The sequence below is a fragment of the Tetrao urogallus genome (assembly GCF_951394365.1).
Source record: "Tetrao urogallus genome assembly, chromosome: 6".
NCBI lineage: Eukaryota > Metazoa > Chordata > Aves > Galliformes > Phasianidae > Tetrao > Tetrao urogallus.
In genome coordinates this window covers 11,413,508-11,439,477 of record NC_136819.1, presented here as the reverse complement: position 1 = coordinate 11,439,477, position 25,970 = coordinate 11,413,508, and the positions used below count along the sequence as shown (strand labels likewise).

At 37.0% G+C, this 25,970-nt stretch overlaps 1 protein-coding gene across 3 annotated transcripts in view; it reads left to right on the top strand.

Annotated features, from left to right (window-relative positions):
- Positions 1-25,970, top strand: part of SOX6 (SRY-box transcription factor 6) — a gene marked incomplete at both ends in the record, with an annotated part of 220,615 nt that overhangs the window by 136,862 nt on the left and 57,783 nt on the right. For all 3 annotated transcript variants that reach the window (XM_079536792.1, XM_079536794.1, XM_079536793.1), the window contains 2 exons: positions 3,563-3,642; positions 25,044-25,193. In XM_079536792.1, coding sequence (XP_079392918.1) covers positions 3,563-3,642; positions 25,044-25,193 — 230 coding nt within the window. The remainder of the gene's footprint in view (positions 1-3,562; positions 3,643-25,043; positions 25,194-25,970) is intronic.

Sequence of the window (25,970 nt, the reverse complement as noted above, 5' to 3'; positions counted from 1 at the left end):
TCCCTGTTCAGGAAGAACTAATGTTGTGTCATCAGACAGAGGAGATGCTATATAGTATTGCCTTATCTGTTACCTCTGTAAATCTTTCATTCAATCCTGAAGAAGGGGTGGGCATCTGTAACTCTGCTGTGTCCCAACAACATTGTGAGGAGCAGTACGCTCTCCTCTGTCTGCTTACTGTGCCTGGGAGGAGAGGTCCTGCTGTGTGTGATCTGGCACAGTTCTTCCACCCCTGTTTTCTATTATTCTATGATTGCATAAGGATAATGTGCAAATGGCTGTTCAAGATCCATATGTGAAGAGACAGGTTTTAAGGCATAATCCCCAAATGGTAAGCCGTTATCAAACTGAAAACTTGGAGATTCAGTTTATGTCTTACAATCATATTTTAGGAAAGATTGGTAATAAACCAAAGCCTTCCCCTCCTGTGAATCACACAAGAGCTGACTCTTCTGTTGGCCAAACTTCCTTCTTTTCCTTACAACTCGCAAAGCCATGATCTGGAAAGTAAGTCCATACATCCTATAAATAAAATCCAGTACGCTTCCTCCCTTAATCCAAGGCAAACTGAAGAACACTTATGTTATCTCTACACGGAATAGCATGGTACAATTTTATGCTGCTTTTATTCTGTTGAAAATGTTGCTCAACCTGACAAATGAAACAGAAGTCTGGTGTGATTTTCCGTAGCTTGTAAACACCAATTTATATATAAACAGCAGCAGCCAAATGTAAATAGACAATCAACACAGCAAGGAGATTGAAGAGATTGGTTTGCAAAACATGACAGATTTTCTTCTTTTGGCATTCTTCTTAGGCCTGGTTATGAAAGGCCAGCATACCCTGGTACATAAAGCAGACTTGTCTGAACATGCTCTGTCTTCTTTTGTTCAAATTTAAAAGAATAGATCTTCATGCAAGCATTCCAAATTGAGGGAAAAATTTGGAAAAAAAAAAATTGCTACAATGCACTGACTGATTTCTTGCCAAGACAGCTACTGAGAAGCTTCTTGATCCATTCTTGCACTGAGAAAGTTAGAGGGGGGAAATATGTACCTTCTGTAATTAAAAATTAAAACCAGTCAATTCCCTGCATGCTCAGTTTCCTCAAGGGAGGAAAAAAAAACCCCTAAAATACCTTTGCTCTGCTTTTACTGCTTTGTGTCAGCAAAGTATTCCAAGGCTGACAGAGTATTAATTTTTGTTCTCAGCGTAATGACGCTGCTTACACACCAGGACTTAACCATAATTTAGGGTATTAAAATAAGGACAAAAAAATAAGGGATGGTGTGGTGTGTTAATAATAAATAAATGGCATAACTATGAAATTATACTTTCCTTTAACAAAAGAAGGTACTGTAGCCAGCAGGTGAGCAAGAGAACACTATAGGGTGTGGTAGAGATACTGTTAAATTAATTGTGAAGCTAAAAACTCCGTGTGTCTGCCCGTGTGTGGGGTGTGTGTATGCGTGTGTGTAAAATATCTGGCTATTTCAAACCATAGGAGCGTGACAGCTGTGAAAAAGGAGTGCCGCGGGGAATTCTTGTAGAGTTTGATTTTTTTAAAAATATGTTTGACATGGAAAATGTTTTAGTACAAATAAAGCAACTGGTATTGAACTTAAAAAGTATATGTGGAGGGGGAGGGAGAACGAAGAGATTGCTGTGTGGAACAGGAATGAATTATTCATGATATTTAAAGAAAGAATGCCTCCAAAATGTTCTGCAAGACAGTCCATGCTGATGACTTGGATGGTTATTTCCCTTCCCCCTCCCCCCTCGCCCCCCCATTTAAAGCATCGTTAATTTCAACATCTTTGTGATTTTTTTAAAACCCTGTAAAATATTTCTGAAAGAAACGTTATTTAACTTAGATTAGGGTCTTATTTATTCAGATAATTTCATATAAATATCAAAGAGATGAGTAGAACTGCTTAACCACAAAGAGACAGCTTTACTAGTTTAAGAAAGGAGCTAGATTTTTTTGTTGCTTTTTTTTTAAGCAAAAAACCCCCAAAAAACAAAAAAAAACCTCATAAAAACAACAAAACCACCAACATCTTTGCAAACTAAAATCAACCTCATGGAAGGGGGAAAATAAGAGGAGATATTTTGAACATTACTCCATAGGACACCAGTTCAATATAGTGTTAGTGAATGCATTGTAGCAGAGCTCCATATGCAATCAGAAGCCAATTGTTACTGGACTGTGTACAAGCACATACTGTGCTCAATGGTCTGATGAGGTATTATGGATATGATGCAAAGAGACCTTGCAGATTAGACATGTACAATTTATTAAAAAAGTGAAACAACTGAACGTTTTAAACAAACTGAACACAATAGCACTTCAGGTGGTAAATAAGAAGAGTTCTGAGAAATCCAGTGTCTGCCAAGACTTTGGGTATTGTCATTTATTTGAGGGTGCTGACAAAAAAAAAATAATCTAACTCTTGGAATGTCCAGATTATTTCATTTTGGATGTGATATTTTCCCTCATTTTTACATTATGCTTTCAGCATGGAAAAGTTAACACAAAACAGGCTGATTATTATAAATCTCAACAATGTACAGAAGAGCAGTGTTAAAATGTAGGCTACAGATAGTTCATAACTGACTTTCAATAAGAAGCTTGAGCCAAAGCAATATTCCATTAAGTCACAGTTACATGTAATTTATCCATCTCTGTATTAATTTTTACATTACAAATTCTGTTGATCAACTGCTCCAGCATTCCTTCACTCTTTACATGGACTAAGAGTCTCAATGGCACTGTGTGACACCACGTTGCACTTATTTTTGATCAATAGTATTCTATATATAGAAAATATATATTTTCTAAAGTATTTCCTGTCCTCTCTATGCAGAGGGCATACATTTTCAGTTCCCAGAAAGTAGAACTCAGAGAGTTTGGGGTCTGGATCTTTGTATAACTGAACAACTACTTCATCTATTAGCGTTGAGTAGGGTCTCAGCTGTAAGGGGTAGCTAAAATTGTATTTACAGCTATTTTTTAGACAATTTAGTTTGACTTTTGTCATTGGCTATCTGAAAGGAGTTGTGGAAACAAAGACAACCTCAACCTGTGTTAAGTCAGCTAGGTGGCTTTCCCAGGAAAGAGCTACTTCATACTGAAGGGAAAGTACTCTGTATTAATCAGGGCTGAAATTTCTTGGGTTGCAGCAAATTTATCCTGTTTTAGGAAACGTGGTGACATTTTTTCTCCCTTCTGGAGCCACTGGGGTTTCCTAGGGTATCTTGTTTGTGTGTCTGTGGCCTTAAGTCCCACTTTGTGCCCAAGTTTACACGCCTGATTTGAACATGGCTTTTGAAAAACAAAAATGTTTTGTTATGTTTTGCCAGTTTGCCTACCAGCTATCTGCTAACAAAAAAGTTCCAAGGGAGCATGGCAAGTCCGTGCCCAGCAAAGCCTTTTGTTTTTGCAGATGTTTAGGCTTAGAGGAGTGCTGTGGAGCACAGGCAATCCTAGGTCCATGTTTGCACTTGTCTGCTGCTATTCTCTGCTCATTGTCTGAACCTGCACGCATTGTTCTCCCGACAGGTGATAACTACCCTGTGCAGTTCATTCCATCAACAATGGCAGCTGCTGCTGCTTCTGGACTCAGCCCTTTACAGCTCCAGGTATGTGCCAGAACAAAAAAATGTGGGATCGAAGCCAAAATTTTAGGGGAAAACTGCTAACCAGCTGTATGCTAAATAATAGCCTGAATGTTAAATATTTTTTGAGCACAGCCCAGGAGGATTAACACCTTATGTACTCATGGTACTGCAAATACAGCAACATGCATTCAACCTTGATACTCCAAGTGAAAGACACTATTCTGTGTATTTTACATAAGCAGAATTAATGGTATTTTCTTAATTACACGACCTGTTGGTAAGAGACATGTTCAGAGGTCTTTTTCCATTTTATTTTCATTTAGACTTTCCCCTGTATCTGCATGGTACTACCTTTAGCTGGGGCAGTGAGTGTATGAAAACTGAAGTGTTACCGAGGCTTTTTCACAGACAGCGTGGGGTTGACAATACAATAAATTGCAAACTCTTTTGGCTTCTGTATTTAGGTAATCTCTACCATTCTGTGCATTAAGCTGGTCAAATGCCAAGCATAGTCAGGATGCTTGGTTTGGTCATTTTTGGCATAGAAGTACTGATATGTTGTGAGAGGAAGATTTATGTGCCGTGTTGTTAGCTAGCTTTTGTGGCAAGAAGTTTTTAATTTCACAAGAAAAGACACAACAATGTCATAAATAATGAAGAAACAGTCAAAAGCTTTCAGAGTTAAAATGTGTGGAAAGGAAGTGACAGTGAACATGAGAGGAAAGGCCATTAAAGATGCATGTAACTATTTGCAAGTAAACCTTTGAAACCTCTGTTAGAGTTCGGTTCACATACAAAGTAGGAATAAATTGTGCCTAGAGTAGCGGTGTATTGCCATGTTAATCTCCAAATATCTATTTTGCTTACCCTTATGCAATTATACCTTTATTTCCAGAGGGACCAAAGCAAATTAAAAACCCTCTCATCTTTTCCCATTGCTGATATTCTTATTGCAGAGTTAGGATAAGTAAGAATGGGACCAAAACTCACTTTTCACCCATGGAACTGTCAGAAAAGACCCCTTGAGCTTACATCCGACCAAACCTAAAAGCAGAACTTGGAAAGGGAACACCCTGACACTTCAGAGCAAGATCTCCCAGAATGTTTCTGGGTCATAATAATATATAAAGACTGTCTCTTAGACAAAGTTTAAACTAAAGAGGAGATTTTCAAAAGGAAATATACCAGATACTCAATTTTAGCTGGTATCCTTTGAAAATCTGTATCTGCATACTTACTGAAGCAAAAGTCCCATTAGCAGTTATAGACGGGACCCGCAGATCTATTTGCACATCAGCTTTGACCAGAACCTACAGCAATACTGCATTTTTGTTAATTTTCAGAAATTATAGGCCAAGCTGTTAAAAATAATATGCACAGATAGAGAAAAGAACCATTGAAGAAAATGATGTTCATAAATTCAAAAATGTTTGAGGGTATAAAATTTCCCTTCAGAAATACTTATTGTGAAAGAGTGTTTTGGCTTATTTCCCCCACCCTTTCTATTTTGTTTGAATTTCACTTCTATGGCATTTCAATTTTTTAAATATTTTGTGTTCATAAGGACTTAAATAATAGAGTACTTGGCCTTCAGTTGGTACCTGCTCATCTGATTGTTGAATTGGCTGAAGTTTATTGACTCTTAGTATTGACGCTTTCTTTGTGTAATTTCCTTAAGTGTATCCTAAAAGAAAAGTTTATTTAGGTACGATTGTGGGAGGGAATTTGTTGTTATACCTGATGCATCATGAAAACTGCTAAGGGCGTAGCATTTCAGCTCATTTCTTCATCTTTGCTTCCCTTCCCCCTTCTTTCTCTGTCTTGCTTCCATGCACCCCACCCACTTATTTATTTACATAAATATGTGACCATGGTATCTGAGTATTTCCCAAGCGCTTAAAATACTGATCAGAAATCTGTTTCTTTCAGCCAGTGGGAGAAATAGCTAATTAATTTGCAGGTTTAGTTTTGTTACTACATGTGAGTGTGTGCGCAGTATCTATGTTTGGAGAACTTGTAGACTAGAAACTATCACAATTAAACAAGCTTTGCAGGAGTTCTAATGATTCAGCTTTACTAGAGAATTACTACTACTTGCAACATTGTATTCCCAAAACTATATCTACCTGCAGTGGAAATTCTTTATCATCTTCAAGCTTGTAGCCTCCTCTTTTTTCACTTACTTTGTTGGGGGATAGGGGTGTGTGAACCAGTTCTGATGCACATTACAATAAAAGTTGGTTGTTTTTAAAATTAATCAATGAGAGCAGACAAAAAGAAACAATAATTTTCATTCTTCTCTTTTATTTACCCACCTTCTGTTCCATTTCTCTCCTTTTGCATTTCCCTAAATTTTGTCCTTAATTCCCAAATGATTGCAGTAATATTAACTGATTGTAGATATGTGTGAGGAGTAACCTTGCTACAAGAGTGAACTTGATCATAAAATGAATTTCCCTGACTCTTGTGGTAGCAGTAACCTTGTTACTGGAAAGTCTCACTGGAGCAGAGGGGGCACCTATACATCCTTACTTTCAGACAAGGAAGGTTACCATGTGTTCTTTATGGTTTAAAAATCTGCCTTCATTCCTATATGCTTCTACAAAGCTGTCTATGTGCTAAATAAGGAAATGTTGCAACTCTCTCAACCACAACTGATAAACTGTTGATAGAAATGGAAGCACTACAATGATGCTAACTGGAGTTATTCCTAAACAAAGCAAGCTCTGGGAAAAAAAAGCCAAACAAAAAAAGCGTTGGTTCATAACTTCTTTCCTAAACTATTTGTGTAATTTGTCCCTTAAAATTTATCGCTTACAACCCTAATGAACCTTGGCAAGTCTTGACTGTAGTTGCAGCTGTGTTCTTGAGGCCTGAAGTTTTTATAATTGATTTAAAAAATGTAAGTTTTAACTAAACATGTGTTTATCTACTTCTGTTCTCCCCTCCTATCTCATCCTATCCTTTCATACTCTCTTCTAATTGCAAACAAAGTAAATGACCTTTTGTTATACCGCTGGGTGTGGATCCAGCACACCGCTGAAGCATTGCATAGCCTGCCTCAGGGGCACAATATGAGTAGAGTGAAGGCCAAAGAATGCTATTTTTAGTTGAATAGTTCGGCAGATGGAGGCATGAATACTCATATATCTGAAGGTTGAGGGGTTTGAACCATTAATTTTGATAATGTATTTAACCCTGGGAACAATCAGAAACTGTAACTCTAAGGTTACAATGCTTTTGACCTTTGGAGAACAGAGGGCACTCAGTACAGTAAACAATATATTACATTCCTACTTATTCCAATTCTCTCACACATATAAATTTCAGGACACAGTTGACATTTGCTTTCCTCAGCTATTTTAGTGCTGGTTCTTAAAGTAAGTCAAGAAGAATGTGCAGGAAAGAGGCCAATGTAATGTGACATTCATGTAAATACAGCCTTTAAATAGCTAAGATGTTAGATGTGGCCTTTTATGAAGAAATATTATTCTCAGAAACTAGAATCTTGGTGACTTCTTATTTCAATGAAAAAAGTTGTTTCAGTGGAACTGCTTCTCTTATTGGAGTCTCCTCTATATGTTGTAACCTTAAAGCAATTTTTAGTGGGTCTAATGTGATCTGATAGTGATAGCTTATACTCAAGGTGATTTGGTCCCACTCTGGTACCACATCATGCAAAGTGATGTACCTGCCTTATGTCTTATTAAATGATGCATACTCCTCTTCTACAAATATAGCAGTTAAATATCACGTAGCTTAAGTATTTCTAATTAAAATATTTCCATGTGTCAGCATACTGGTAATGTATTATTTTAATCCATTTATTTTGTTTATGAAACAGTGACATATGTTTAGATTGTGAAATATATGAGCCTTAAAAATCACTTTATTGAAGAAAATTAATTTCTACAATGCTGTCTCAGTAATGTGTTCACTCACCCAGTCAGTCACTGGCAGGGCTGCCAGTCTTAATGTTGGTTAGACACAGTTTAACAGTTTTATCTGGCATAACACTCTCGGATGTAGTAGGCAATAATAATTTTTTCAAGCGCAGAAACGATAAGGTTTCCTTTTTTTTTTTTTTTTTTTTTTTTTTTTAACACAATGAAGAATGGAGATTGGATAATTGTGAAAGAGATTTGGTGAGACCAATCAAAATTAAAAAACAGCCAGTTACCTTCTCAAAGTTAGACACTGTAATTTGTTTGTCAGCAGGTAGATGTTTGGGTCAGCACTGCAAGTGAGTGGACTGTCAGCGGGAATTCCTACAAGACAGAGTAATTTCCCTCAATGTATTACTGACAGATTGCTCACTTCTTCGAATCACTAGAGAAAACAAACTTAATATTGTTACAGACAGAGTTTCTGTCTTCATTAGCCTTACAGAATGATTTTATCTAGCATTCAAAGACTACTGAGCTCTAGGTGGGCATAATTTAACAGAATCTTCCTTATTATGATACAGTGAATAGTGGCCTAAATTAAGGGAATGGTGTGTGCAAATTTCAGCATATAGAAGTAGTAAATTAAATATTTTGGTCCTTTTCTTATGTAGAAATGTAGGTTGTAGCACGGGAAAGAAAGGCGTTGAAAGAAGGTTTTTATTAGGGCTCTGAGAGACCAAGCAAGCCCTTTAATGAAAATAAAATTAAAAATACGCCAAGCTTGCAATACTTAAGAAAATTTAATTAAAATCAATGAAATAGTTATACTTATGCCTTTCTCTGCTTGTATGTTTATGTCTAAGTGTAATATCTGTGTTATCAAGTTGAATTATGTCAGTGACATTATCAATGAAAATGATGTCATTGAGTCAGTATTTTATCATATAGCCTCAGTTATTTGCAGAATTTGTTAATGCTCCCTCTTTTTCCTCCTCCTTCTCATCTTCAGCCCTAAATTATCTCACAGACTCATTTTCATGAGGAAAGAACAGCCCATCAAAATTGAGACTTTTGCAGTAACTTATCAGTTCTGATGAAATTGTTGCCAGGAGAATTTTCCTGGCTCCTCCAGTAATGGCATTCCTGATAAAACAAGAGGGAATCTCCCTACTTTCTTCAGTTTTGTAAAAACAGACAAACAAACCTATTATCTAAAGTCATCAGCTGCTTACAGCCAGCAGCATTACTGCTGCAAGACCCTTTTCTCACCTGTGTAATGCCCCTAACTTCTTTAAACAGCAACGCTTTGTTATTTTTATTCTTGCTTAATGGAATAGTGTTGCATTATGTAATAAAAAATTTACAGCAATGTTGAAGAAAGAAGCTGTTTCCAGAGTCTATAGCAGTTCTAATACCTCCCTTGGATGTGGCAAAGCTAAGTCCCGGGCTTGTGCTCCCCCTGTTGCAGGAAAAACACTGACTGCCAGGCTGTCACTCAGCCTGGTGAGGCTTTCTTTGTTCGCTTTAGATGGTCAAGCCCTCTGCCATCCAAAGTGCTGCACCCATTCTCTTCTCCAATGCATGAAGATTTTTCAGTCTGGCAGCTAGGGATCAGATTGGCTCCCATCTTTTGTACCTCTAGATCTTAGCAAACAGGACTGCTGACTTCCAGGCCCTCATGCTCTGTTGAGAGAATTTACCACTGGGATCATAAATGACATAGAAATAAACTCACTTATCAGGAAACCTGTATGGTTAGAAGGATGTCATCTTTATAGCCTGGATTGCAGGAGGTTTGCTGAGTCTCCGCAGTCTGTACCAAGGCAGAAGAAGCTCAACCCCTAGTGACTGGAGAAGGTTGAGTCCAGAGCATCAACAAGACATTCTTGCTTCCTTAACCACTGGCAGCCCCTGTGGGCTGAAGTGCCCAGGGCTTCAGCTGAATGCCCAGGCTCAATCTTAGAGTAGTTGCGCTTTGCAAAGCGCTCTCCCTGGAGTGCCACTAGGAAGCAAATAAGTTACTGCTGCATTTACTGATAGAGCACTAGCACGCTGTCAGGGGACAAGCACGTTTTTTAAAGCTCTTTTAAAACTGTGGCATCCCTCTGGGGACCAGGCTGACTGTGAGGCATGCTCTGAGCTAGCAGTTGGATTCCTTCTAACTTTCTAGAAATGTATATGGTGTATGCCTTACAGGAATTAGCTGCAAGTGAATATGTTTCAAGAATTTATAGCTCTGATGCCTATAGAGCAAGCTGCTTAATTTGGATACAAATTACAAACACGAAGGATTCTTTCCGTGAAGGTGTTAGCATATTCAAACATTTAGAAACTTAGCAGCAATCAGATTAATAACAAAGATGCTTTTACATTGTCAGCTCTCTACACAAATGAAAATACTCCTTTGTATCGTTATTCTTTCCTCTCTGGTTGCTATAGAAAGTGAAAACAAACTACCTTTCATCTGCTGTGAAATCTGTAAGACTATGGATAGTTAGATGAGAACTTTCAAGTATAGACACACAGACACGTGCAGTGTGTGTGTGCTCACAGGAAACAAAAGAATTTTAAAGATTTGTGGGCTGATGTCATCACATGCCTTATTATGGAGGGTCTTTGATTATAGAATGTATCACTTTCCATTGTTGCTATTATGGAATAGAGGAATAGTGTATTTGGTCTGTGATGTTTTCAGAATCCGTATGAGTGAGAAAGTAGAATATGTCCCAAATCGAAGAAAGTGTTGGAATCAACTGTCTCCTCTTAAGGATCAGCATGAAGGTCGCATATGACTATGGGGCACAACAGAAGGCTTGTATATCAGTCCTGAAGGAAAGGCACTGGAGGGAGGAGCATCTGAAGGAAAAGGGGAAGATAAGAATGCTTAAATGTCAGTATTAAGAGGTTATTCTAGAAGCAAAGAAATCATTCACAAAATTCATTGAAGTCAACACTATGAAGCCCGTATTTTGGAGTTGTGCTTGAATTACAACGAACAGGTAGGCATGAAAACAAACGAAGAAGCATTCCCTGTTCAGGAATAGTGAGAGTATGTTGTCCCAGCCTCTGGTATTTTATTTATTTTATTATATTAAAGTGAAGTGAGTGATGAAAAGAGGTCAGGTCCTTTGAAGGAACTGCACCATTTTTTTCTGCACACTAGGAAGAGATCAAGTCAACAGTTTTTAACTAGTTTTATCTTTATTAAACAGCACATCTGGGAATTATTCACCGTTATTCATCCTGTACCAGCCATCTATTCTACTGGAGTCTTCAGCATCTAGGGGAGGGCTAAGATCAGGCCTCATAACTATATTAATCTGGTCCCAGCGCTTCTGCTGAAATAGCATCATACCCAGCACACATGAGAATGTGTGGAAGGCTTATGTGAAATATACATTTGCTGATATAAAACACATAAGTGTACAATGGATTTGCAATAGTAAATTCCCAGTTACCTGCTTTTGAGTTGTAAATGTGATTTTTTTTAGATTTAATTTTTATAAGCCCATTTGAATATGTTTTGCATAATTTTGTGTGCACTTCCTTTAAGGAAATTATTTAATTTTCCTTGAAGGAAGTTCTAAATATACAGTAAAAGATCAGTGTGAGTGATCTGCTAAGCAGCCTGTAAGGCACAATTATTTTTAATGCTTTAAAATACCTGTAAATGGGGCTTGTTTTCTGCTTCACAAAGAAAATGTTTCACTGTTTTCTGCATTTAAATACACATTTAAATATGTTGACTTACCAGGTAACGCAGCAGGCTGAACAGGGACGAACCATTTTTAATGGTATGTTAATTGAATGGGATGCTTGAGATGCACCTGAGTGACTTTTTTCCCAGATGTGCCCCAGCTGACTGATAAAGCTTCTCCTGATCAGTAGAGCCAGTACATATTTATTATATCTCTGTCTCCTGTCTATTTTTGCTAGTGAAAATAAGAGAATGGTTGCTGGCTACGTATGAACTCCCTGTATCTCTTGCAAAAGTATAAAAACATTTCAGCTTTGAACCCCAACAGTGCTTTTGAAAATTAATTGTGGCGCTGCCTTGGTGTCTTCTCACAAGATGGGGATTTGGACCCAGCAATTATGAGAGATAGTGTGAGGTAAAGAGAAACTCTTCCTCTTTCTTGCCTTGCGCACATTTATTAGTGGGATGGTATCTCATTATTCTGTCACGGCAGCCTGCAGAAATCTAATTGTAGCGCTTTTGCCTCATGGTATGATTAGCAGTGGTGGGTAAGCATTCAGTTTTCTTGTTTTCTATCGTTACAGTTCCATACAGGGAAATACTGCCATAGCTGTGTATGATGATTTCTCTCTCTGAGTGGTCAGACAGTGAATGCATGTACCAACCTATGCCAGATGTTAAGAAGTATTTCTGGAGAAGTTTTGTTGCTACTTGTTTTTCCTATGCTCTGATTTCTTTTTCTTTTATTTAAGCCTCAGATTATTTCTGCCTAACCACGTTGACAAATCGACAGGGCCCAGCAATTACACAGCCATCTTATGTCCTGAACTGATTTAAGCCCTGTTGGATTATTAGAATAATTACCTTTTCATACCCCTTCAACCAGGGCTTTCTATATTGCTGGCCATTGTACCAGTGACATGGACATGAGGAAACTCATTCACCAACTCATTTCATACAGCTCAACAAGCAGTTACTCATAATTGCTTATAATCCTGCCGACACGAGCCAGGATGAAAATCCTGACTTTCCTCACAAAGCTCATCCGTTTACTACCAATTCCTTTTTTACATACGAAACACATGGTTTCTGAAATACTGGATATTTTAAATAAAGTTTCATTCTTTTTTTTTTCCTTTCCTTTTTTTTTTTTTTTTACTATTTCTTTTCACTTCACGTTTCATTCCTTTTCCCAAGCAAATACGGTTGCCCTTTGTTGTGTCTGGCTTTATATCAAGAGTTTTTATATCAAGAGTATTTGAGTTTAAATGTACTTGCATTTTATTTGTGTATTTTATTCTATATCAAATACAGGATGGTTTTAAGCAAGATATGTTGAGGTTATTTTGTAGAATCATGCAGAAGTTAAAGATTTTTTGCCAATTTCCAGGATGTGTGCTACAACATATAATCTGGCAGTATCACAAAGATAAGATAATTGTGTTATTTCCTGTCTGTAGTAAGCTACAGGAGATGTGTGATCAAAAAGTAGTGTATTGGTAATCTGACAGCTTTAAATGAAGGAATTAGCATCCTTGTGCTTTAGAGGAAGATTTTATTGATATTTGTGCTGTCCTTTTTAGAGGAAATGGTGGTAGACTTTGATAAGTTCTTACATATTCTTAAATTATTGTGGTTTTTTTCCTTGATATTTTACGTATTATTCCACAATAAAAGACTTTTACTGATGTTCACACCTTACTTTTAACAGGGACTCTTTATAATTTCACTCAGCTATACCTTGTTCAGGCACTTAGATTCACAGAGGGCTTGTGTCAGTGGCAGCACTCAGGGCACAGCTCCTTGCCTCTGGATACAGGGGCTCACTCCATGCAGAGCTGGGACACTGAAGTGCTGGTGTCTCCTGCAGCCTGTGCTCCTGCTTCCTGGCACACCAAGAGAAGCTGTGTTTTTCAGGCTGGCAGAGAAAAGACAAAGGAGGCTGCAGCATGAGAGTGCTTCTGCTCTGCAATGGCAGAGGAAGACTCGTGGTTAAACTACCTCTCATTAGGTCATCCTCTTGAGAGAAAAAGGCAGCTAAAAATGTGCTCTGTTTTGGCTTTGATCTTGCTTTCATAAAAGACTCGAAGAATTTGCATGGTAGTGTGCAAACTATTCCATTATTGTTGCTAGCACGAATGCAAGAAAATAGATATTTTAAGTGGGAGAGATGAGAGCAGTTAGCATTCCTTTATTATCAGAACTTAACCTAGATCAACTGAAATACTTTCTGGTTTTGTCATGCTTCAAGATAAAATGTCTGTGCTTACTTATTGTTATTTTTGTTATTTTTTTAGACAAAACATACTGTTTTAGAACTCCTGAGTTACTATGTTTAAGAAATTACGTAGAAGGCTAAGCTCACCTCATTTTAAAGTATATTCTATGAAGGGCAGCTATTATAACTGTGGCAAGAAATTTGTGCGTAACATACTTCTATGCTTTTTCTTTTTTTTTCCTCTTTTTTACAACATAAAGAAATAAACCAGGGGAATATTAGTAAGATGAGCAAACAAAGGTGCTGTGGCCTTTTCCTCTGTCAGGAGAAAATGATGATGAGTACATCTATTGCATAGAAAGGATTTTTTTTAATCATCACCTTCTCATTCCCGCTACTTGCCTTGACTTTTCTTTCTTAGAGAGATCATACGAAATGATCAAACTGCAGTTTTGGAGTTCCAAACATTTTATACTGTTTTTTTTTTGCGTGCAGTTTTTTAGTGATATGAAGCAATGCAACTGCAGTATTTCACTCCCGCCCTAATTCAATTCCCTACTTTGTGCGGCAGTCTCAGTGTATTCAGCAGGTTGTACGCCAGCAGATGAAACAGATGTTTAGGCCATACTGGAATGGAGCAGCATGCTGCATCAGGACCTGGATATTCCTCTTGACATCTGGATGCTGCTGGGTTGGGAAGTCTGCCTTAGGCCAGGAGGCAGTAGGAGCCTTGTGGCAGTGAGCATAGGGTCCTTGCTGCTCTTTAAGCGATTAGTGCACTGAAGCAGCAATAATGCTGAATTATCGCTTGGTTGCGTTCTTCTAAGGAATCTTGGGACAAAGAGATAGTCAAGGAGGATTATTTACTGTAAGTCATGTTCAGAAAGACAAGACTAATTGCGGTATTTTAAAAAAGCATTCTTTCAAACAATTTAATAGTAGAAGCGTTGCAAATACTTTAGGAAACTTTTTACAGTGCAGGAAACAAACAGCTTACAAAAAAGCCTCCCTTTCTCATTTAAAATCATTAGGTTGAGAAAAGACAATTTCAGCTGTTTTTCAATTTCATGGTCTGGCCAAATTGTATGTAACAGACAACAAAATGTGACTGAAGACATGAAACTAAAGGTATACGAATGCTCATGCCTAGTAGTGAGAAAACTGTGAACTTCTAATAGCTGCAAGGAAGAGTATTAGATATGGAAGCTGTCTGACTTATGCATTGATTCTTTATAGTTTCACTTTATCAACTTGAAAATTGTGCTGCTACAGCTTAAATTGTCTGCTGCAGCACTTTCCTTTATGATGTGTGCTATTTAAACACAATATATATGTTATATTGCATGGAAATAGGTGTTTAATGTTTTGTGATTACTGACTGCCAGACAAAACAGCATTTTGCAAGGATTCTCCCCACCCCAATAAATTTTCCTTGCTGAGACTATTTCATATTTAAATGTGGGTACTCCCAAAAAGATTACAGCTTTTTGGAGAACATCAGGCAATATTCTGAAGAAGACTGGTTTGTTGCTCTCATTTAACCTCTGGTATTCTAAAGGGGCTACATTTAATTAACACTGGCTGAAGGCCTGACCTGAGAGGCAACCAAAAATGATTGAACTGCATTTTCAGATCCAGGCTGTAATCTATTGGGAGAGGAATAATAATAATAAAAAAAAAATTAGAAAGCGCCATTTAGTGACATTCTTTCTAACTAAGCTGTATTTCAATGGGCCATTTAATGCTCAGATGGACAAAGGTATTACTTCAGTCATTGAATTGTAACAAACCCTTTCTCAGAGGCCCAGTTTAAAAACTCTACAGGAAAAGTGGCTTAGCATCATATTCTCAGCAGACCAACACTCAGTCTGTTTGGAAAGGAAAAAAAAAAAGTGAAATGAGGTGAGACACGACCGCCAAGTCAGTGAGGATTTTTTGCCTTTCCCTCAGTCAGTGGCTTCACAAGGGAATTGCTCTTCAGAACGCAGGAGCTCCTTATTCACTACAGAAGGCTTTCAAAATAATAATAATAATAAAATATGTATATATATATATACATACACATATTTAGTAGCTGTTACATTGTTCCCCCTGATGAGCTCTTGGCCTTCCTTTTTTCTTTTCTGACATGGCAGAAATGTAGTTTTCTCTCTGAGGGCCATAGGACCAGTATTACAGGGTTAGATTTTTGACTCTGTCATGTTGAAAAAAACCTGAAAGTCTAATTTAAATACCGCACACTTGGGCATTTGTGAGATGAGTTATTTTATTCCAGTACAGCCAATGTTACCTATATTCTGTGTTGATGTGAGATACCTAATGTATTGACTGAAGTTTAATTGTGTAAATTTTAGGATACATCTTTTAATTTTTATTTTTATTTTTATTTTTTTTTTGTAATTTTGATACTGTCTCATTAAAAATTTCCAGCAGCCTCGTAGGGCAGTGGTGTGACATTGCCTTGAAAACTTGTCAAGATGCTGTAAAACTAGTAAACCAAGTGCTTTACTTTCTAAGGGAAAAAAAAATACGGTATTACAGAGGCAATGACCAGGTGCCAAATTATGTACATTGTCTTAGCAACTTGCAGTGATTGATAATTTGTTTGAGCTCTAAGCATTCTTTCATGGCTTTGCCCACAGCTTTACAGTAAACAGGTTCTGAACAGGCAGTTGCTGACAGATTGTATTTAATTGTCATAATTCATTGTAATCAAAGCCATTTGATTTCTAAGGAACATGATCTCAGGAATAATGCATAAGTGAGACTTGCCTCCATTTAGGCAGCAAAGCAGAGCGAGCTGTTTTGATGGACATTTCTACTTTGTTGTCAAAGCAGGATGAGGTCAAGAGAATGAGAAACGGAGTTTCAAAATGAAACATAGATGGTTCTAAGAGCATCTTAATGCATATGTGCCTGAAGGCAGGTTAGATCTGTATTGCACTGGTGCAAGTATTTTAGCTGTGCAGTGTTCTCCAAATTTACATGACTATAACTGAGAGAGATTTTGGTATTGGATATCTATGCTGTCAGGCCATGATGGTAAGTGTGGGCAGGGAAGAGAGAGTAGTTCTCTGAACATGAATATTGCTGCCATTTCATTTTCTTCCTTCTTCCCTTTTCCCAGAATATCAGCATTATCTTTGGGACCAGAATGTATTCTTTGTAAATCCTTGATGTAAATATAAGAAATGTTAATAACATTTAAAGAAAGATTAATCTAATGGTAACTTCATATTCAGTTCACATTCGCCATTACAATGAAAATTGAAATGGATATGTTATAGCTGACTACACTTATTCAGCTCTGCCAATACAAGTGCATACCATGACAAATAAAACCAAACTTGTAGTTTAGTTCTGCACCATTGTAGCACTCATGAATAAGTCAAGGACAAAAAAGTCTATCACTTCTTCAAAAGACGCACCAATGGATCTTAGTTCATTCATATTTTGAGTAGGACTATTAAACATACTGTGGGACGGTTCTCTATCAAATAATGACATTTTGCCTATGTAAAAGATGAAGCAAAAAGTGAAAATCTATGAGGAATAGATACTGTCTCGCTAATTGTTTTCCCCAGCAGAAGTCTGGATCTTTGTCACTGACTTATTTAACAGATCCTCTTAACATCTGTCCAGCAGACTGCGGACTTTATTAACAGACAAGGGACCCACCAGACTTTGAGCCTGCTGTGTCCATCTTCATCTTCACAGCTGTGGATTAACTCAGACTTTCCAGAAGAGGACAACCATATGGGATAATTGGTGTCGCTGGGTAGCTAAAAAAAATATGAAGAAACAAATGTCGTCCAAACACAATTCACTGTTTTTACAGCCACAATTACTGGTCTGTTTAAGAAATAAGAAAGGCAGCATTACACTAAAAAAAGAAAATCTATTCATATCTGTGTGGGAACCTAATCAGGCTCTTGTTTCCAATGACGATGACTCCACAGTCGCACCAGGTCTGCGACAAGAATGCTCCTTTTGTGTGCCGATAATGTGGAAGCGATAAAATTTCCTATAAGAGACATATGTGTTTACATCATGAGATGTGTTATTTGACAAAACGCTTTGTTCTCTGCATATTTTCCACGCAGAGTTTCATGCTGGGTTGTTTTGCTGGAAAGCTTTGATTATCTAGAATTAGTTGCTGAAGTAAAATAGACACTTTTGTTTTATGAGTCCTCTTGCTGAGCTGTAAATTATAGTAAAACATATAAGGAGTGACAGAAAGAAGTGCTGATTTGAACCTCTGACCCATGATCGGCATAAAAACATAAGATAACTCTTTCAAAGGACTACTGAGAGTCATAAATATTCCACGGTCCACTTAAAGTTAGGCCCTTTTAACAAAATAAAGCTGTTATTTTGCATAAGGCGATCTTGACTCTGCAGTGCTACAACAATACAAGCTGCAGTATCTAAAAAGTGTAGAAATTCTTTTATCTTTGGTATAGGTTGGCCATTATCCACAGCAGGGCAGTAGAAGCTATGAGAGTGATTTTTCTTTTTCTGAACCAGTACAAAGAAACTGTGATCAGTAAAAGGAGTTGGGAACCAGCAGGCATTTGGTGATGAAATTCAGGTATCTGCTACATTGCAGCATTAGAGAAGAGCAAAACAGACATTTGTATATCCTAAGGAAATAGACATTAAGTGGAATTTAGGGCCAAATGAAAACTTCCCATGAGATCATGTAGAATAGCAGTAACAGAGACTGAAAATACACATGTTAATAGTTCAGCAAAGAACAAGAATGATCAGGGATAAAATTATTCTTTTAGAAATATTTTTCAGTACATCCACACTGGAACGTATGTGGAAAACTGAAGCCTTATAACTATGCCTGTGAACATAGAATGTATTTGTATTTTCACCAATTCAAGATAGTTTGTTTGCCCATACGTATTAGGCTGTAATAAATCTGAGAGCACATTAGCCAACAAGTACATAAATAATCACTGCAACAGACTTTGTTAGTGTGACATTAATTATGATAATTCATTGGCTGCCTGCTTGTGTTACACCTTAAGGCCTTTTGCAAAGGTATTTGGTGCAGTGTTTTAAGAGGTAGAGGCCTTTCACACTCTTAACAACGAGCAGACACTGCTGTAGGGTAATGTTAAGTGTTTCAAAATCAGAATGTTACATCCAGAATGGAGAGGTTAGGCCTATACAAAAAAAGGGAAAGAAAAAAAATGATGTTGTTAAATGGAAATCATGCACATATCTGAAGCCACCTGTTTTCGAGAGATAAAAAATATTTTTTTGTAGTGTATTGTTCCTTATTCTTTCTAAATCAAAACCTTTTTTACTAAATATCACTCCTACTTCCTGTAGCCCTATTTGATCAACATCATTTCAGACAAACCCAAAGAAAGCCAAGTAGTTCTGTTATTTAGCATAAATGTATGAGTTAAGTTCATGTTGCCTACTTGTTGGTTCTTAAATAGCAATCTACTGTTCTCTGTGTCATGGCACATGCGGAAATGAGAGATTTTCCCTCTTTCGCACTTTACTTGCACCTCTCTAAAACTCACTTTAATTTCTTAACATTTTCTTAGAACAAACTGTGAAAACAGTACTGAGACATTCAAATTTAATTGAAAGATAATTATAAAATTCACTATTTTAACGGGTAGCATCTACACAAATATATTGCAAAACCAAATAAAACACGCACTTTTAGCATTAATGCTTAATCTGATAACTTGAAGGGATCTTGTCTTCAGCAAAAACATATATTTTTTTAATATTTATTTATTTACAAAGAACAGTAGCTTTAATGTGTATGTACTCTTTTTTTTTTTTTTTTTTAGTATACACACCTTTCCCTTCTTCTCCTTTTGTATGGGGAGCACTCCCAGAACACAGATGCTGAGGTCTGGAAGGTGTTTTTCTGGTGATGGCATCTGGCTTCTTGGCAGACTCTACAGGCGATAGCTGGCTCCAAGTTGCCCCTGGGTTTGTCACATGGTTAAGTTGCTGATGAGTTATTTTGGCTGTCTCGTGTTTCTGGATGCCATTTTCTGTTAACCTACCTCTCACTCTAAGGAACTGCATCAGAAGGCATTTTCAAACATAGACAGCCAGCAATATTTTTATATGCAGAATCCAATAACCTGTTTTTTTTTTACCCTAGTGCCAAAGTAGTCTTTGACTGCCATCTTAGTCTCTAAATATATCTGATGTAGAAAACACCTAATTTATTATTTTTTACAGACGTTTATTTAAGAAATAGAAAGGAATATGTACAATTAGCATTATTTTAGAAACAATTCTTGCACTTATGTTAAGCTGTGTGTGATTTTTTTTAAAGCGTAATATAGTTACGCTTTTGCACTTCATTTTGAAAATACTCCTGGCCTAAACTGCTGGTGGGTGTATGAGTGACACTGGGCTCAGATCAGCAGAGAACATTTATTTCCATAGTTATTACCTATGATGTCCAAAACATTGGTTTGAGTGCTAGTCCCTTCTTCAAAAGGAAGAAAGCTTTTCTGAGACTCTGTTTCCTTTTGCCTGTTTGACATAAAGCTTATTTTAAGCACTTCTACAACAATAATTGGAAAAAAAAAAAAAAATTAAAGAAGAAGAAACAGTCCCACCACAGGTGGGCTTTTTTGTTTGGGGTAGCTTCTTTTCAGAAGTGAGTGCTTGGAATAGTAAAGATGTTGCTGATTTTAGTGAACTTGTAAGGCCCTTGATGATTAGATAGTTCTAAGCATTATTATTGCATGTTATAAACTTGGAAGGAAAATTCTAGAATTATAGCTTTGCAACTCTATGTACTAAATATACTATGGAAAAAAATAACTGCATTACCTCTTGTCGTGCAGGATTTCAACAGCATTTGCAGTAACTCCTTTGAGTTTTTCATCTTTGGAAACCAAATTACTCATTGTCTAAATAGCTGAACTTTCATCTCTATAAATAAGATATTTCAGCTTTGCACAATTCATTTAAAATGCTGACAAATAAGAAATCTCACTAGATTCTCAGTAGTTTTATTGTTCAGTGTCACTTACTGTAGCAAGAGTATTTTTTGAGATGTAACACAGGATTTACATTTTTAGCATAGAAGACTTTAGACTTAATCAATGTCCATAATATTTAGCACCTTTTTCTGAGTGAAAAAAAAAAAAAGGCTAGCACCTTTGGAGAAATCTCATGCAAATATAGGAAAAGGACTGTCTTTTCATTAGGTCATAAATCTTTTAGTAATAGGAAATAAAAGGATTTCTAGAACCAATCCCTTCTTCCTCCTTGGATCAAACTAACTTCCACTACATTGTTTCTCTTTAGGACATTTTCCAAGTACATTCATTTCAATTCATTGTGCTAGGTAAGCCCTCATCACCTGCTCTTTGATTATCCATTACACTGATTATTTGATTCACTTTCTTTCCTATCTCTGTACTTCTCATGTTTGTTATAGTTTCTTCAGAACTGTGCTGCAGTTATCATATGCTGTTATCATTCGACTGCTGTGACCAAATTTTCCCTCACCAATGCATTCATTTGAAATGTGGAGTCCTTGCCTTTTCATTCTTGTACATACAAGTGCAACTGCTGTGGTCATTTCTTTCCTGGGCTTTCGGACCTAAAGAAAGTGCTTCTCTCTTATGTGTAGTTAATTGCTTTCTCTTTATTGAAATATCTTCTTTTTCCACAAGGCCTGCCATTGACAAGCCACTGGTAAGAAGATTATGATTATCATAATTCTGTGTTAGGTGGTAAAACAGCCTGTCACAAAGTTAACAAGTTGTTGTCAGTGTAAATCTCCCTTAACTGTGTTGATTTAAGGCCCATTCTATTTTCCTCACCATGTGTTATATCTGTAACATTCAATTCTCAAAAATTCTTCACCTTTATTCATTCGTTTAGACACAGATGCCTCAGCCCATGAGGTAAGTACAAGTGTTTCTGTTTTAAAAATAACATTCAGCACAGAGAAAGCTCATTTGCTTTGTTCTCATTGTCATTCAGCAGAGAAGGTGTGGGAGGAAATTACTGGCCTATGTGGAGGCAAAAAGTTGTACAGGAAAGGGACCTGAGATATTGAAAGAATTTTGATTATTGAAAGCTAGTTGAAAAAACTAGTTGATGAACTATTGAAAAAACTATTGAAAAAACTGGGAGAGGGATATTTAGGCCTAAGGCTTTTGTCTTATGTCAAGACATGAGTGAACATTGACAGTAAGGGCAATTATTCGTGTGTATCATGAAAATATCTCACAAAGGTGTTGTGAAACTTAGGTGATAAGAGAAGTTTTAACATTTTGATAAGTCAAGATGTGCTATTATTAGTTCATGGTTTTGTTTGACAAATTTTAGATTGTGGATTTTTTTAATAGAAATGGTGTAGTGGAAATAATTCATCAAATGCCATAGGTGATTTCTAAAGCAGGGAATATTTCCCCTCCTTCTCTACCCCACCCTTCTTCCTATTATTATATTCCTTACTTATTCTTCTTAAATTGTAGCTCTAAGCTATAAAAAGGGTTTGGTATGAATTTTGCTGTTTGCAGGGTACAAAAAAAAATCAGTATGTACTTGTGCTATGCAGTTTGCGTGCTGAGTGCAACACTCTTACACTCAACTGTTCTTTTTCTTTTGGCAGATGGGCATCATTCATTGGAATGGTGTCACAGTGTGTCACACTTTTCATAAATTCTCCTCAAATTTTTAGTTGGTTAGGATTGGAATAGAGTTTTGGTAACAAGAGCTTAAGTCAATAAACTTTTAATTGCCCAAGCGTGACATTTCACTTGCCACTGCCTCAAGAGAGACATGCAGCATTTCAAAGTCCTACTCTTCTATGTCAGATCATGATATAACAAAAAAATGTGGTTCTGTAAGGTGTAAAATTACATCCTTGCTCACGTTCCTTAAGCAAGCTAATTTGCAAAATTATCTATGCAGCAGCACTCAGTAACCCCAAATCAGCCCTACTTATATTTGAATGCTGTGAGCTCGACCATAAGAATCTAACTTAGTGACCTTAAAAAAATAATAATAAATCAAGCTATATATATATTTTTAGGCTTCTTAAAACAATCATGAATACTTGATGGTTTTGAATATCTAATTAGTAATCAAGAGCCTTCTGAGTCAGTGGTTGTCATCATTGAAGGTTATATAAAACTCCTCTCGTTATGTGTTAGAGATACAATGAAAAGAATATATGCTTCAGTGTTTGAGGTAGGTTAATTTTTTTAGACGCTACTCAATAGCTGGGGGGTTTGAATTTCAATGGAAAAAATTCCATTGAAGATTTTTCTTGTCAGCATTAAAAGCCAACAATCAACATTCATTCACTGTTGTGTTTTTTTTTTTTTCTTTTTTTTTTTTTCCTTTCCTCCTTAATCTTGCAAATACAAGCTTTACAACCTCCCAATCTCAATGTGAGGTCCTAGATTTCATGTCACAACAGTGGTATTTGCAAAAATATCCATTTTAGCCCTGCAACACTGAGGTTTTCCAGGTTGGATACCTCCCCATACAAATGGGTATTTAGCAGAAGTTCTACAAACTTCCAGTCCACAGCTGTTTTACTAACACTACTATGAATTCTTGCAAGGTTTATACTCATATATGGAATACTTTTACTTTAAAGTCAAAGCAAACCAGAAAGATAAGTACTGTTACGTGTTGTTACATTTGCTTTTATTGTGTAAAATGAATTTCTAGAAATGCTAAGCTAAACTCAATCCTGTGACTTTGGAGTAACTCAGTAATGTTATGTAGCCCCTCAGTGTAGTGCTGCATGGAAACTGTGTTTCAGGGAGGGAAAATCCTGCATGGCAGTGAGGAGTGAGGAATAACACTGAGAAACAGCTGTGGAAGCACCCAGGCCAGGATGGAAGGGAGGGCTACAGGGGGCGGGAACAGGCCATGAAGAGGAGCTAAGGAGAGGAGTATATGAAATGAGGTGTAGTTTTTCTCTGTGTTTCTCATCACCTGACTCCATTCTCATTGACACTGAATTAAATAATTTTTCCCTAAGTTGAGTCTTTTTTGCCAGTGTGGGCGACTGGTTAATGACCTCCCTGTCTTCATCTGTGAAAATCAACTTCTGATTCTGGGGAGGAAGGTGAGAGCAGCTGGCAGACTCATGCAAGCAGTGCATCCAGGTCGGCAGAAGGGATTTACCTGCAGGTTATGCCGCTCTTTTATAGGCCACTGCCAAAGTGGCACGTGCCCAGCAGAAGGGGTGGGGACAAAAGCGACCACTGTATACAGTGCATTTCCATTTTGTGTTTAGAACTGGGGAATTAGTTTCATGGCATGGGGGAAAAAAAAATTACCCAAAATTTCCAAACGTTGGTTTCTAAATATTTATCTGCGATCCTTTTGTAGCCTACACACGATGTTGAAAAGGGCTGGCAGGAAACAAACAAACAAACAGCAGCTTCCATTTGTCACCCAGAGCTGTGTCTGTGCCCCTCCTTCACGCGGTTGTCTCGCCACTGAGTCACTGAGCTTACAGTATTGTGTAACTTTCATTTCTGTGGAGGCTTGTTACATTAGAAAAATGGTTCCAAAGAAAGCAACAATTATGACATAAGCACATCTGGCTCTTGCAAATTATTCTTTATTAAGCTTTCATTTAATTACATGTGCTGAAAGGTCTGCTTTTGATTACTGTAATTTTTTTTATTTGTCCATCTGAATGATAGTAATGTTGGAAATTACATACAAACCACCTGGCTTTTTTCTCACTAGTAAGGCAAAGTTTATATAGATTTATGTGTGAAAGAGGGATTAGGATCTTCCCTGTTTACATTAGTAGAATTATTGCTGATGCTGATTCAAGGTGAAGGTTTAAGTTTGGTCACTGGAAAAAAAATAAACCTACTTGTTTTTGATCAGTGAATGCTTTAGTTTGGTGAAATAGTTTATTTTGATGCACAGGTATTTTATTATGTTTCAGTTAAACTTTTTGAAAAGTTGGATGCATATTCCATGAGGACATTTCTGTCTGTTTATCACTGTTTACAGGAATTTTTAAGGTCTGCATTCTCATTAGCATTTATAGAATGTAAAGATAACAATCACTGTACGCTGAGGCACGCCCTGTTGCCTGTCTTGCTTCCACTGATATCTGGAGAAGATGCATCATTGCCTTTCGGTCGCAAAGACTTCCCATGTCAGTGCCCAGAAGAGGTTCTGGAGTTGGCTTTCTGTGGAAAGCCTGAAACACTGGCTGTTTCTAATGGGGGTTGATCATAACCGGTGATAATATTGCCATTTTTTAAAATTATTACTTATTTATATATATTTTTTTGCATACTTGGGTATGGTATAGCACTTTGCTCTTTACCATCACTAAGGAAGATAGTATTTACTAAAAGAGAGAAAAAGAAATCAGATAAAAGTCAAATTTACGAAGGTATCACTGTGTGGGAATTTGCTAGTTTTGTTTGTTTGTTTGTTTGTTTTAACAATAATGAGAAGGGAAAAACGACAAGTAAGAAAGTAGTGAAAAAAGAATCTCTCAATCTCTCATTCGTTCAAGAGAAGAAACAGCAGGCAATAAAAATTGCATACATTTACAGCTTTTCTTTTAGGCATTGTGAAAGAATATATTGTATATCTTCTTGTCTTCCAGCAACTGTATGCAGCTCAGCTGGCAAGCATGCAAGTTTCTCCTGGAGCCAAAATGCCATCTACTCCACAGCCACCAAATACAGCAGGGGCACTCTCACCCACTGGGATGAAAAATGAGAAGAGAGGGACCAGCCCGGTAACTCAAGTTAAGGTATTTCTTAATAGGAAAAAAGTTGGTGTCTGGAAAGTGCAGAGAACCTAAATTGATCTATTTAATTGTTTTGCAGCTGGAAGTGGAAGCACATGAAAGCTCTACAAAATTAAAATAAAATGTTCAAGTTCAGTACTGCATTATCAGTAGAGAGAAGAGAAAGTATTCAGTTCATGCTTCCAAAAATATCAGACATCCCTCTTCCTACCTTAGACAGCACAACTGATTCATCAGTAAAATGAGATATTCTCATGATTTCATTTTATATCTAGTAATGTGCATAAATGACAACCATTTCATGAATTGTTTCAGGTCAAGCATTTGAGCATCTTAAAATACAATGCTAGTTTATGTTGTTAAGAAAAGAGAGATTTTACAAATCTCTTACTGTACTTCAACAATTTTGGAAAAAGCTTCACATAAAAAGAAAATTTAATTCAGGACTTCAGGTAAAATAATGTGTCACTGCAGATTGCTTTGGCTTTTGCTGATTTCACCCAGCTGCTGACAACGAGGCTGCTCCTCATTGGTTTTGTGCCACTGCTGGATGCTTGTGCCTGCTTATTCTCACTTGCTTGGAACCAGGCAGCTACAACATGGCAGTTGCCAGCAGTATGACATGAACATCGTGCACCCCTTGAAATCAGTGGTGGAGCTAGTATCTTTGGGAGGAACAGGCTGGCTCTTATTGCTACGTAGTCCTATGGCTGTTCTGATTTTCTGATGAGACCAAACATGCTTGAAAAAAATGTACTTCAAACTGAAGAAGAACAATAA